The sequence below is a fragment of the Megachile rotundata genome, chromosome 12, assembly GCF_050947335.1.
Source record: "Megachile rotundata isolate GNS110a chromosome 12, iyMegRotu1, whole genome shotgun sequence".
Taxonomy (NCBI): domain Eukaryota; kingdom Metazoa; phylum Arthropoda; class Insecta; order Hymenoptera; family Megachilidae; genus Megachile; species Megachile rotundata.
Genome location: NC_134994.1, coordinates 6,781,052 through 6,795,692, shown reverse-complemented (window position 1 = coordinate 6,795,692; position 14,641 = coordinate 6,781,052). Strand labels below are relative to the sequence as shown.

Sequence of the window (14,641 nt, the reverse complement as noted above, 5' to 3'; positions counted from 1 at the left end):
GCTTCCAATTCTAATAATAAGATCAAAGTGAAAAACTGTTTTGAAGTTACCTCTTTTCCGTGAGAACTTCGAGTTATATAGCAATTCATTTCAAGTGATATAGCAATTCAATTTCAGGTGATATAGCAATTAATTTTAAGTGACATAACAACGGAGAAGTTCAAGCTTCCAATTCTAACAATAAGATCAAAGTGAAAAACTGTTTTGAAGTTACCTCTTTTCCGTGAGAACATCGAGTTATATAGCAATTAATTTCAACTGATATTAATTTTAAGTGATATAGCAAGTGAGAAGTTCAAGCTTCCAATTTTAAGATTGTATAAAGTAAAAAACTGTTTAGAAGTTACCTTTTTTCCGTGAGAACTTCAAGTTTGAATACATCGAAATTCCAATCTAAACACTTGTCCAATATTTCCGCGATTTCCTGAGGCCCCCTGAATCCTTTGATCTGCATTCGAGAGGAACCTGAGGTCAGAGCGACAGCTTTGTACGTAGACAACCGTGCTGACTCCACCGACGATCTTCTTGATTCCCATGGTTTCCGGGGCGACTTCATTTGAAAACATTTATCGACATAATTTTTGATGAAGATAAGTTTAGTCCTAGATAGACTTTTGCATAATCTAAATACACGTGTCATATGTTTGAATCCCCAAACCTTTGATTAATTCTTCAAATTCTTGAAATGTTCAATTATAAAGGTTTATAGATTAAGTACTCATTTCTTGAATTTAGTAAATTTCTTATGTATTCAATTTCTAAATTCCTTAAGTCTCTATGTCTTCGGGTTCTCGATCCTCTAAGTCTCAATCTTCAATTCTTTAATTGTACAAATCTCTGAATTTACATTTTTCTAAATTTCCAAATTTGTGAATCTTGCATCCTTAAATTCTTTGAATCTATAAAACCCTCATTACTCAATTCTCAAAGTATCTAATTGTCCAATTCGACAGCTTTCCAAATTTCACAAGTTTCCAATACCTAATGTCCCAATTCCACAATTTTTCAAATACCTTAATTCTCCAATTCCACCATTTCCCAATTACTCAATTTTCCAATTACATAACATTTCAAATACTTAATTCCCCAATTCCACAAGTTTCCAATATCTAATTCCCCAATTCCACAATTTCTGAAATACCTAATCCCCCAATTCCACAAATTCCCAATACCTAATTTTCCAATTCCACAACTTTCCCAATTCCATAAGTTTCCAATAACTAATTTCCCAATTCCACAAGTTTCCAATATCTAATTCCCCAATTCCACAAGTTTTCCAATTCCACAATTTCCGAAATACCTAATCCCCTAATTCCACAAATTCCCAATACCTAATTTTCCAATTCCACAACTTTCCCAATTCCATGAGTTTCCAATAACTAATTCCCCAATTTCACAAGTTTCCAATACCTAATTCCCCAATTCCACAAGCTTCCAATACCTAACTCCCCAATCCCACATGTTCCCAAATATCTAATCTCCCAATTCCACAACTTTCCAAATATTTAATCCCCCAATTTCACAAGTTCCCAAATATACCTAACCTCCCAATTCCAAGTCCCCAATTTCTCAATTCCCCAAATTTCTACATCTCCATTTCCCAAATATCTCAATCCTCAATTTCTCAAAGAAATTTTCCTGAAATGTACTTGAGATATTCCGAACACTGTCAGATACATTACTGCCAGATACATTACTGTCACTTTGAATAACATTACACGAAGAGAATTGCTTTGATCAATTGGTCCCTGAAGAGGTTAACAAAGCAGATGAAATTACTTACAGCTAACAAGGCTCCGACGAGGTCAGTAGCCACGGGGTCAGTGAAGGTTTTATCTTCCCTTAGATGTGGCACGTACAGTTCGGTAGTTTTCAACATTTCTATTGCCTGAAACATTAGACATTATTTATTGATTAAAAAGTGATTTGCATTAAGTTTATGATTGAACGAATTCTTCAAATATTATTATATCTTTGTTGTCATGAACAAATCTGAAATCGTTCACCTAAAACAACCATTTCTGAACGTTAATTTAATTTAATTTCAGCAAATAGAGCTGCACTTAAATTTATTGGTTTATGATATTTAACAAATATAACTATTTTCAGCATTTCTATTGCCTGAAACATTAAACATTATTTATCGATTAAGAAGCGATTTACATCAAGTTTGTCATTGAATTCTTCAAATCTTATTTCATCAATGTCGTCATTAACAAATCTGGAATCGTTCACCTAAGTCCAGTTCTCAACGATAATTTAATTTAATTTCAACAAACAGAGCTGTTCTTAAATTTATTTGTTAATGATATTTAATGAAAATAACGGTTAAATAACTAATGACTTGTTTAGAGTCAAGTATACCTTGTCTATCTGTGCAGCTGTTTCAGGATTCGTCGACTCCGTGATCGCGTTAGAAAGAAGTGTGATCACTTTTGTAATTGGTGCTTCCAATTGTAAACTGTACAGTTTGCGCAGACTGGACCGCCTTCGGCCTGAAAAAAAAATATAAAAATTCTCAAATTATGAATAATTTTATGACAGAGGTTCGCGTATAACGTGACAGAAATTCTAGTTTTCTATTTAACTTATTATGAGAAAGAAACGATAGAGATATTGGGAGAAACGTGACTAGGAACTTAAAAATCTCCATCACGTTAATTGCTGTTACCTTGGTTTTCATTTTGTGTTGAAATTTAATACAGTTAAGTACGCAGTGGATTCTAGTTACATTGTCATTGACAAGAAGAAATATTTAAGAAGACTGAAATTATGCAATGTAAGAGATGTTTCGATGCGTGGAAATATAACGTGGGGTGATTGGACGCGTGGAAGATGAAACTTGAGACGATTAAACGCGTGAAAGATGAAACTTATGGAAATCTGACGCGTGGTGATTTATTCCATGGTAATTGGGCGTATGGTGATTCCATATATGGTGATTCAACTCGTGGTGATCTTATATGTTGTGATTTAACGCGTGGTAATCCAAATTGTGATAATTGGATGTGTAGTAATCGAATGGGTGGTAATTCAACTTGTGGTATTTGGACGTGTAGTAATCGAACGGGTGGTAATTCAACTTGTGGTATTTGGACGTGTAGTAATCGAGCGGGTGGTAATTCAACTTGTGGTAATTGGACGTGTAGTAATTTGAACGGGTGGTAATCTAATTTATGGTAATTGGACGTGTTGTAATTGAACGGATGGAAATTTCATTTTATGGTATTTGGACGTATAGTAATCGAACGTGTGGTAATTTAACTTGCGATAATTGGACGTGTAGTAATCGAACGGGTGGTAATTCAACTTGTGGTATTTGGACGTGTTGTAATCGAGCGGGTGGTAATTCAACTTGTGGTAATTAGACGTGTAGTAATTTGAACGGGTGGTAATCTAATTTATGGTAATTGGACGTGTTGTAATCGAACGGATGGAAATTTCATTTTATGGTATTTGAACGTATAGTAATCGAACGTATGGTAATCCAACTTGCGATAATTGGACGTGCAGTAATCGAGCGGGTGGTAATTCAACTTGTGGTATTTGGACGTGTTGTAATCGAGCGGCTGGTAATTCAACTTGTGGTAATTAGACGTGTAGTAATTTGAACGGGTGGTAATCTAATTTATGGTAATTGGACGTGTTGTAATTGAACGGATGGAAATTTCATTTTATGGTATTTGGACGTGTAGTAATCGAACGCGTGGAAATTTGAATTTGTGGTAATTGGACATGTAATAATCGAACTCTTAGAAATTCAACTTGTGGTAATTGGACATGTAGTAATCGAACGCGTGATAAATTGAACGAGTGATAATTTATACGCGTAGTAATCGAACGGGTGGTAATAGAACGTATAAATGTCGAGCGGGTGGTAATTGAACGCGTAGTAATCGAACGGGTGGTAAAGCAACGCGTAGTAATCGAACGGGTGGTAAAGGAACGCATAGATGCCGAACGCGTGGTAATTCGAGCGCATGGTAATCGAACGCGTGGATATCGAACACTTGGTCATCGTACGGGTGGTAATCGAACGCGTGGATATCGAACACTTGGTCATCGTATGGGTGGTAATCGAACATGAAGAAATTGAATACGTGGCAAGTTGAACGCGTGGATATTAAATACGTGATAAATTGAACGCGTGGATATTGAAAACGTAGTAAATGGGACGCGTGGATATTGAAAACATGGTAAATCGAACGCGTGAATATTAAATCCTTGGTACATCAAAGACGTGGAAATCGAACGCGTGGATATCGAATACGTGACAAATTGAACGCGTGGATATAGAAAACGTGGTAAATTGAACGCGTGGATATTGAAAACGTGGTAAATGGAACGCGTGGATATTGAAAACGTGGTAAATGAAACGCGTGGATATTGAAAACGTGGTAAATGGAACGCGTGGATATTGAAAACGTGGTAAATGGAACGCGTGGATATTGAAAACGTGGTAAATGAAACGCGTGGATATTGAAAACGTGGTAAATGAAACGCGTGGATATTGAAAACGTGACAAATTGAACGCGTGGATATTGAAAACGTGGTAAATGGAACGCGTGGATATTGAAAACGTGGTAAATGAAACGCGTGGATATTGAAAACGTGGTAAATGAAACGCGTGAATATTGAAAACGTGACAAATTGAACGCGTGGATATGGAAAACGTGGTAAACGGGACGCGTGGATATTGAAAACGTGGTAAATGAAACGCGTGGATATTGAAAACGTGGTAAATGAAACGCGTGGATATTGAAAACGTGACAAATTGAACGCGTGGATATAGAAAACGTGGTAAACGGGACGCGTGGATATTGAAAACGTGGTAAATGAAACGCGTGGATATTGAAAACGTGGTAAACGGGACGCGTGGATATTGAAAACGTGGTAAATGAAACGCGTGGATATTGAAAACGTGGTAAATGGAACGCGTGGATATTGAAAACGTGGTAATTGGGACGCGTGGTAAATCGAAACGTGTGATAATCGAGTCCATGAATATTGAATGCGTAGCGATCTAACAGTTAACAATTGACATCATTTCAATATAATAGTAACGATACAACGCGTAATGATTTAATATGTGGTAATTGAACACATGATAGTAGAACACGTAGTGATCGAACGTGTGATAATTAACCGCACGATAGCTGAACGCGTGGTACTCGAACGCTTGATAACTGACCGCACCATAGATATACGCGAGGTGATTGAACGCCTGAAAATCTAAAACTTGACCATACAACACAGATATAACAAGATCTACTATATCATTCCCAAAATCATCTCAACAAAACACCATGCATTTAATAGAAGCACAAATAATTAAAAGATTCAATAATTACTGTCGCTGGTGCCTGATTTCATATCAGATGTCCGCCTTTGTGTCGCAACTGTACTCTGCTTTGGAAGACCAGGTTGTTGATCTTTATCGACCGATGGATCGATATTTTCTGACAGGTACATCGTATCGTACACGTATATGTAGTGAGTTGGTTTTCTAACAAACAGAATCATTGAAAGTTAATTATTTATAATAGTTAAAATTACTTCAATTACTTTTAAGTTTGATACTCACTTCAAAGTGATACTGAAAGGTACTATCCTGCAGTTGAGAGTGAGCATTTGATTATTTTTTCGTTTGCAGTTCATGTTCCCCTCGAATTCGTGACCTTTGCTGATCTGCTGCTCCATCACTACGAAATTTTCGTAGAGAACTATCTCACTGATGTTTTTCCCTAATATTTCTGTGATCGTATAGCCTAACAACTTCTCGCTAATTTTATTAACAAACTGCAATGGAAGATAAACATTCTGTATTAAAACCGAACGAATAAAAACAATTTTTTTAAATAATATCAATTTTGTATAATTTCAATCATTAAACACTTAACGTAAATTTAAGTGTTAAGTTTGAAACATTTTATAAAGGAAACTAAATATCGAGACTGTTATGGGAGCTTCTATAATGTACCACAAATACACTTTACAATTTAGTGCAACTAAATTATAATTACTTAATATATACAATATATACAATTATAATTATTTAAAATTTTAATTTTAACTATTTAACATTTGGTCTTAATTCACGTATATTTATGTACATTTCAAGTTATTTATATTTGAGAACCAAAATATTAATTGAAAAGTGTCACGGGCACTTTAAGAGTAAACATCTGTTCGTTACATGTGGATGACACAAGAGTTACTCACATTACCTGTACAATGTGTTTATCATTTGTCACGTGTACCATATCACGGCATCTGTCAAGAGCCACATACAACGCGTCAGCAGCCGCTAGTTGTGTTCTTGGTAACAAAGTGCTGGTATAAATTCCCACTAATTCGTTAATTAATATCCCTTCGTGGGAGCACTCCATTAAAGCCTGGAACAAAGACAATTGCAATAATAAAAATATTCGATGAAGAATTTTTAAAATATTCGATGAAGAACTAAATCAAAGTCTTCCATGCAACTCAAGATAAGTTTCTGCAATTAAGTTTGTAAATGATTTTGATTCTCTAAAATGACGTCATGCTTTTGTAAAGCATAATGACATCGGCATTTTGTAAGACAATGATATGACTTTTATTTTGTAAAACATAATGATAACATGATTTTGTAAAACATAATGACATCATGATTCTGTAAAACATAATGACATCATCATTTTGTAAAACATAATGACATCACAATTTTATAAAACATAATGACATCATCATTTTGTAAAACATAATGACATCATCATTTTATAAAACATAATGACATCTTGATTCTGTAAAACATAATGACATCACAATTTTATAAAACATAATGACATCATCATTTTGTGAAACATAATGACAACATGATTCTGTAAAACATAATGATAACATGATTTTGTAAAACATATTGACATCACAATTTTGTAAAACATAAAAGAAGTAAGAACTTACTCTGGTGAATCCTATTTCTAACAAATCCAGTGACACGATTTTATCTTTTTCGGTATGCATAAAATACCTACGGAAATTTGTGTAAGTTTAGTATACAATATGTGGGTGTAGGTGTATAAAGATTGAACTTACGATTTTTTTACAAGAGCTATGACAACGGTATTATGGTAAACTGGACTAGACCTAATCGCTCTGAAATTAATAAAAATTTAATAATTATTTGAATGTCTGCAGATTGTGAAATATTTCTGACATGTGTAAGAACTGTAACATCGTTGACAATTCCGAAGGGTTATACAAGAAATGAATTATATTTCAATTATTCAAGATGAGTAGAAATGAGTAGAAAATTCTTCAATGACTTTATGATGAGTAGAAAATTAATTTAGTCGATTCTTTAAACTCTGACAATTATAATAAAATAGAATATCGATGGCAGTAGCAAAATATCTCTTGAGGTAAATACAGTTAAATCGCTCTTTACATTTCGATATTAATTTTCAAGCTATAATAGCAATGATAGAAGAATAATAGTATAAAATAGAATAATAAGTAAATTGAAGAACAACCCTTTAAATTTCGATATTAATAAGCTGAAATAGCGATGATAGCAAAAATAAAGCCATACACAATTCTCTTGAGGAAAATAGAATTAAATCCCCAAAATTAAAAACCCTTCATATTAGCAATTCTGCAATTGACCAAAAATAAATTAGTAATATACAAAAATTTTAAAAACAGTTCAGAGACAAATTGCAGTGATGATACCTAACTGCAATGATGATACCTAACTGCAGTGATGAAAAATAACATACCTACAAATCGCATCGGCTTGGGTACCACGTTGCCCCCGATGATCGATGATCACTAGCTCGTGACCTCGATTTTGGAAGAACTCGACAGCTTCTTCCGCATCTTTTGCCACCGATACGCTCCACCCCAGTCTTCTGGAAGTGGTGGCAAGTATGTCCATCTGCTGATCATCTTTCGGGAAGACCAGTAATATCTGACACGTTCGAGGAATGCGATTCGAGGTAAATCAATCATTGTCTCGTAAGCCGATCGTTCGATTAATCGTGCAATGTAAACACACCGTTATCTGTCGGTCATTTAATTGCAATAGATAGATACAACCGAGGAAACATTGTTACGCGATAAATTACTTAAAACTGCTCACCTTAATGAGATCAGGAACACTGTTCGTTAACGGGTATGTTCCAATTTCTTGCGCCCCTTTCTGGAACAGATAATAAATTAGGTAGAAACATTTTTTTTATCCACATTTAATTTGAGATTTTATTTGAGAAACTCTAGTTCCTCGCTCTCTACGCGAACTGTAGACTTTCGAGAATTGTGATAAGCGGAATTATTTTGTTCTTGGTAGGCTTTTGAATTGAAAGTAAATGGCGGATATTGTTTGTAAGATTATTTCGAGCCACTTTTCAGGCTCTTTCTAAATTGTGTGGAGACACTTTCTAGGCTGCTCTAAATTTTCAAGGTAGTACTAAGCTCAAGGTAGTACCAAGACGAAATTTTCTCAAGGTTCCTAAGTTCTATTAGAAGTCTCAAGGTTATTCCTAAGCCCTATCTATATTTTTTTAAGTGGTTCTCAGGATTGTCTCAAATTCCTTCAAGGTAGTTTCTAGACTCATCCCAAATTCTCTCAAGGTTTATTCTAGACCATTATCAAATTTTCTCAAGGTAGACCTACACTCGCTCCAAATTCTCTCAAGGTTATTCCTAGACTCAACCTAAATTCTCTCAAGGTTAACTAGATCTTTACTAAATTCTTTCAAAGTAGTCCTAGACACTCCAAATTCTCTCAAGGTAATCCTAGACTGACTTTACATTTTCTCAAGATTAATACTAGACCTTCACCAAATTCTTTCAAGATAGTTCTAGGCTCACCTCTAAATTCTATCAAAGTTATTCTTAGACTCATCCTAAATTCTCTCAAGGTTAATTCTAGACCATTACCAAATTCTCTCAAGGTAGTCCTAGACACCACAAATTCTCTCAAGGTAGTCCTAGACACCACAAATTCTCTCAAGGTAATCCTAGACTCACCCCTAATTCTCTCAAGGTTAAATCTAGATCTTTACTAAATTCTCTCAAGGTGGTCCCAGAATCCCCCAAATTCTCTCAAAGTAATCTATCGGTTCTCCCCAAATTTTCTCAAGATAATATCTAGGTCTCCCCCAAATCCTCTCAAAGTACTTTCTAAGCTCTCCCCAAATTCTCTTAAACTTGTCCCTAGGATCACTTCAAATCCTCTTAAGACACTTCCTAGACTTTTGCAAAATTTTCTGAATGCACTATTTTGGCTCTCTTCACATTCTCAAGATGTCCCCCTTTGATTATTTCCAAATTCTCAAGATATTCTATTGGCTTTCCCAAAATTCTTAAGATACCCTTTCGGCTCTTCCTAAATTATCAAAATATCCTTCCGGTTCTCCCCAAAATTATTAAGGTACCCTTTCGTCTCGCTCCGAAATTATTAAAATATCCTTTCATCTCTCTCTAAAGTTCGTAAGGTATCTTTCCGACTCTACCAAAAATTCTTAAAATACATTTTCGACTCTCCCCAAAATTATTAAGACACTCATTCATCTCTCCACATAATTCTTAAAATACTGTTTCGACTCTCTCTAAAATTAAGATACTTATTCGACTCTCCACAAAATTCTTAAAATACACTTTCGACTCTCCCCAAAATTATTAAGATGCTCATTCGTCTCTCCCCAAAATTCTTAAGATACCCCTTCGTACCTCCTTAAAATTCTTAAAGATACTCCTTCGATTCTCCACAAAATTCTTAAAATATTGTTTCGACTCTCCCCAAAATTATTAAGATGCTCATTCGTCTCTCCCCAAAATTCTTAAGATACCCCTTCGTACCTCCTTAAAATTCTTAAAGATACTCCTTCGACTCTCCACAAAATTCTTAAAATATTGTTTCGACTCTCCCCAAAATTATTAAGATGCTCATTCGTCTCTCCCCAAAATTCTTAAGATACCCCTTCGTACCTCCTTAAAATTCTTAAAGATACTCCTTCGATTCTCCACAAAATTCTTAAAATATTGTTTCGACTCTCCCCAAAATTATTAAGATGCTCATTCGTCTCTCCCCAAAATTCTATAGATACTCCTTCGTCCCTACCCGAAATTATTAAGATACCCCTTCGTCCCTCCCCAAACTCTCAATAAACTATTTCAGCTCTCCCTAAACCCTAAATTACAAAAATATTATAATATATTCTTGCCCATCCCCAAATTCTCTCAGAAAATTTCTCTATCTCCCCCTAAATTTTCTCATAGTATACTCCCACATACTCGTATTTTACTCTCGTGATGAACCGTCTTCGGCTCGTGTACTTTGATAAACCTAGCCCTCCGTCGTGCACGCGCTGATTCCTTTATGATTACATCATTTCCATGATGAGTTACGACGTTTTTCATTCGTGTTGGCAACGTGCTGCTTGATTTTCACGGGATTCTGGCGTAACCTATGCATGTTACACACATGACAAACAGAGAACGAATCTATACACGAGAAGTATGCAAAAAAGTGAAGTTAATCGTTTTACTAGCGTATGAAATAGATCAAAGTTCGATAATTTTCGATTACTTAATACTTTTTTTCTATTTCTATTTATAGTAATCTTTTTTCTTTGAGTATCTCTCGTTTGTTCAAAGATTTATTCTGAGCGCATGAAACGTTCCAAGTATGAGTCGTGATTGAACGATACTGAAACGATTTTCAGGATTGTTTAACGCGACTCGAATACGGAGTATGCGTGTGCAATGATGAAAAATGAAGCAACATTTCAGAGAGATGCTATAGGACTTTCAATTATTCAAATCAAATGGAATTGTATACTTTAAAAATGGAGATCATTTATTGCAATTTTTAATTCTTGCAGAGAAAAATTCAAGTAAATGAATAATTATTTGTATACAATATTCTTTGGACAATTACGTATCTTTATAATTACAACGAAAATAACTTTCGAAGATTCCATAATTTTTGAAGAAAGAAGAACTGAGTTCATAAATAAGCAAATAATTGTATAACCACACGATTGCAGTTAAAATAATTCTCAAACGTTTTATAATATTTTCTTGCAATTCTGTTAAACGTATTAATATACAATAATCTTGTGTATCCCCGTAATTGCAACAACCACTCTTAAACCCTAATCAATTCTTACAGAAAAGAAGAATACACAAATCAAAAGACTCTCCACTTCTGTAATACACAACAATGAATATGTACCCCTTGATCGCAATAAAATTAATTCCAGATCGACATCTCATTTATTTCGCCTAGAACAAGAACAAACGTTATTATAGAAGTCGAGCGACGAAGATAAAGCATATAAACCCTAAACAGTTAAATCATATGTAAACCAATTGTACAAAATTCTATAAATATTTTGTTATATAATTTTTTTAATACCTTGACTGGCGGTACAAGATTAGCAAGCGTTTCATTCGCAATATATATCCTCTTGGTGTTCGCCTTCCATTTTTTCTCCACACTGCCACATAACGCATCGAAAATCGAGGCGTACCACGATCTGGACGCATCTTTGTGAATCTCAGCATCGTCTACCGCGTGACAGATGTAGATCGCCGGCTGAGTCGATCGCCTCATCTCATTCATTCTTATTAAAACTAATTTTGTCCGTAAAACTAATTTTAGTATCCGTTAACTAACGAACTTAGCATTCGATCGATCATCCACCGTTGAACGCATAATTTAATACAGAACTGAGTAATTTAATACAAAATCTGCTGAAATCCAGTTCCATTTATTTGTCCAGAAATCTAGTTCCACCGATCCACATCGTCGAACAAAAATTATTTGACACCAACACAATTTATAGAGAAACACGTTCGTAGAAAACGTTCGTCGCGATACTGAGCCCCGTCGTCATCGAGATTATCCTTTTTGCACTATCAGGCCAGAAGCCTATCTTTGATAAGGAAGCTCCTCCAGAGAACTAAAGCGTCTTCGTTGCAAGTTATCGATAGTGTATTGTATAAACAGTCGATAAACGTCACGGACAGATTACAAATATATCAGTAATTTTTTTATAGCGGTATCACCAGATTACGACAAAACACTTTGCGATCGAGTAAGGACCAACGAAACCGACGGTGACGGTGTGACTCTTATGGATCGCCCGAGAACCCACTCCTTTACAAATAAATATTTTTTTTATACGAATATCAGCCGGTTCACGAAACACTTTACAATCGAGTAAGGGCTAACGAAACATGACTGTCACTCCTATCGAGCGGAGAAACAAAAAACTACCCCTTTCGTGGTAGACCCTATAATTGCGAGCACAAAGTTGGCAGACGTCTAGTTCGCAAGTTCACTCGTACGAATTTTAGTTTTTGCCAGACTGACAGATTGTAACGTTCCCGTTAGAAAAGTTTCGTTTGACAAAAATGAGAAGTTTCACCCTTAACTCTGGAGTAGTCGACAAAATTCGTAATGAACGTACAGAACAGAGTTTAAACTTGAAAGTTTAATAATAAAAGTATTTGAGGAAGTTAAGAGGAGAATAAAGTGAAACCTTATCATTTAGGTTAATAAAAGGTCTGCAGATTGCAGAAATTTCTTAGGATTAATATTCAACCTTGCAGTGAAAGAAGTTACGCTTGAACGTTTATTGATAAAAATATTGGAGGAAGAGGAGAATAACGTAACACCTTATTATTTAGATTAATAAAAGAAGCTCTATGAATCGCAGAAATTTCTTAGGATTAATATTCAACATTATAGTGAAAGAAGTAACATACCTCGCGAAAGAAGTCACCTCGTGAAAGAAATCACACACTCATCAAAGTCACATACTCGTCTCCGAGGACCCTTTGCAGCCAAACTCCCGAATCCTCGAATCCACAAAATTGTGCAAGACAGTTCCGATCGCCCGGCTTCTCCCGCTGCTTTTTGCGAGTCTATAGACCGTCTATAGACAGCTTATACCCTGTCCATGCACGGTCCGTCGACGTAGCAGCGGGAGAAGCTCGAAGCGAGTGGTACAACGAGAGAGAAATCGAATGAATAATTAGGGAGAAGCTTTCAAGGCCTGCAATCGAAGCTCAGCGGGTTAATGAAATATTTATCAAGCTGTTTAGTTGCTCGTCCCCACGTTTCAACCTTTGCAACTTCTATGAGAGTGTACGATGTAATTTTCACGAGCGCACGCGACACTTGGGGAAACGAACAGGTGTTCAAAAGCCGATCACGTTATTGAAAGGGTTAATTGTTGGTTGAAGCTTCGTGAGAAAGGAAAGTATGACTGGGGGAGCTTCGATTTTTTAGGTGATTCTTTTTAACCCCTTCTCTTGTTCTGTGATCGATAAACGGGACTTTGAATTTGAGGGATTTGCTTATCTTTATGGTTTCTTCGGATGCTGACTTTTGATGATATAAATAGAATATGTATGAAGGATTTATTTGAAAATTTGTGCATCTCGGTCAAATTAAAATGAATTTATCTTAACTTGATAGTAAATAAAATTGATAATCGTAGGTTACAAATTCAGAATTTTTTAAAAATTAGTACATGTGTTAGTTATAGAGAATTATAAGAGAAGATAGAATGAGGAACTAAACCAAAGAAGGGTTCACCCTTGAACAATAATAGCAGAGTGATTCATACCTGTAGAATGTAGATACGTCGATAAAGATTGAAAAGTAAAAATTGTAAACGGAAGAAGCCTTAGGAAATAATATAAAATTTATTAAATTTATAAAATTTATGACAAAAATACCGGGCTAATGACCATAGTAGTTGACACCCACAACAATAATCAATCAATCAATCAATCAATCAATGACAAAAATACGGGTTTCGATTTAAACAGACAATCAAGAATATACTTTATACAATATAGAAACTGTAGATTACTTATTTTATTTTAAGATTACCATTACTTATAAAAATAGTTAAAGGGTTACAGTTTAGAGCTAAACAAAGTTTATAAAGCTAAAGGGCTGCAGATAGAACAGGTTAGATAGCAATAATCAAAGATTATAGTTTTGAGAAAGTTAATCCACGTGCAGGAATAAAATAGATTCTTCAAGGTACCTTAATAAACTGAGAGTATCCTAAAAAAAATGATATTGATGTACAAGCTTGAGATACCAGAAATTTTCCCTTTTAGTTATATCTTGAAAATTAATGGATCCAAAGATACTCATAAAAAACTTAGAACATATTTTATTTTTTTATATATAAAATTGGAGGTAGAAAACTAAACAGAGCAGTTAATGGTGTTTTCTAAATAATGTAGATAATTATAGTTTATATTTTATAAAATTTATTGAAAAAAGTTGAAGAATAAAGAATAAAGAAAAATAGATAAAGAATGAAATACTTTGAGCACAAACTATGAAACAGAATGAAAAGCATATTAAAGGGCACAGTTTCAATAATTTATATGATAGAAAAGAATTATATTAAAATACGAAAGATTTAACTTAAAACAATAATTAAAAAAAACAACATGAAAATAGTTTACATGGAAATTAAAGGTAGGAGAGACAGTTATATTTTAAATAGATTCTGTGTCTATATATAGCAATTATGGCCATAATACAATGACAATCTTTTACAAGAGTAGATATGTAGTAACAAATACGTAGATTCAATTGCCACTTGTTGATCATTAAAAA

The 14,641-nt window shown here is 34.6% G+C and overlaps 1 protein-coding gene across 5 annotated transcripts in view; it reads right to left on the bottom strand.

Moving 5' to 3' along the window:
- Positions 1 to 14,641, bottom strand: part of Pde8 (phosphodiesterase 8) — a 41,579-nt gene that overhangs the window by 11,546 nt on the left and 15,392 nt on the right. For 3 of the 5 annotated variants that reach the window (XM_076537751.1, XM_076537755.1, XM_076537754.1), the window contains 10 exons: positions 8,123 to 8,182; positions 7,761 to 7,951; positions 7,078 to 7,137; positions 6,946 to 7,012; positions 6,228 to 6,395; positions 5,585 to 5,799; positions 5,352 to 5,506; positions 2,365 to 2,495; positions 1,784 to 1,888; positions 348 to 553 (listed from right to left, as the gene is read on the bottom strand). In XM_076537751.1, coding sequence (XP_076393866.1) covers positions 348 to 553; positions 1,784 to 1,888; positions 2,365 to 2,495; positions 5,352 to 5,506; positions 5,585 to 5,799; positions 6,228 to 6,395; positions 6,946 to 7,012; positions 7,078 to 7,137; positions 7,761 to 7,951; positions 8,123 to 8,182 — 1,358 coding nt within the window. The remainder of the gene's footprint in view (positions 1 to 347; positions 554 to 1,783; positions 1,889 to 2,364; positions 2,496 to 5,351; positions 5,507 to 5,584; positions 5,800 to 6,227; positions 6,396 to 6,945; positions 7,013 to 7,077; positions 7,138 to 7,760; positions 7,952 to 8,122; positions 8,183 to 14,641) is intronic. The other 2 variants (XM_076537753.1, XM_076537756.1) reach the window with 1 other exon arrangement.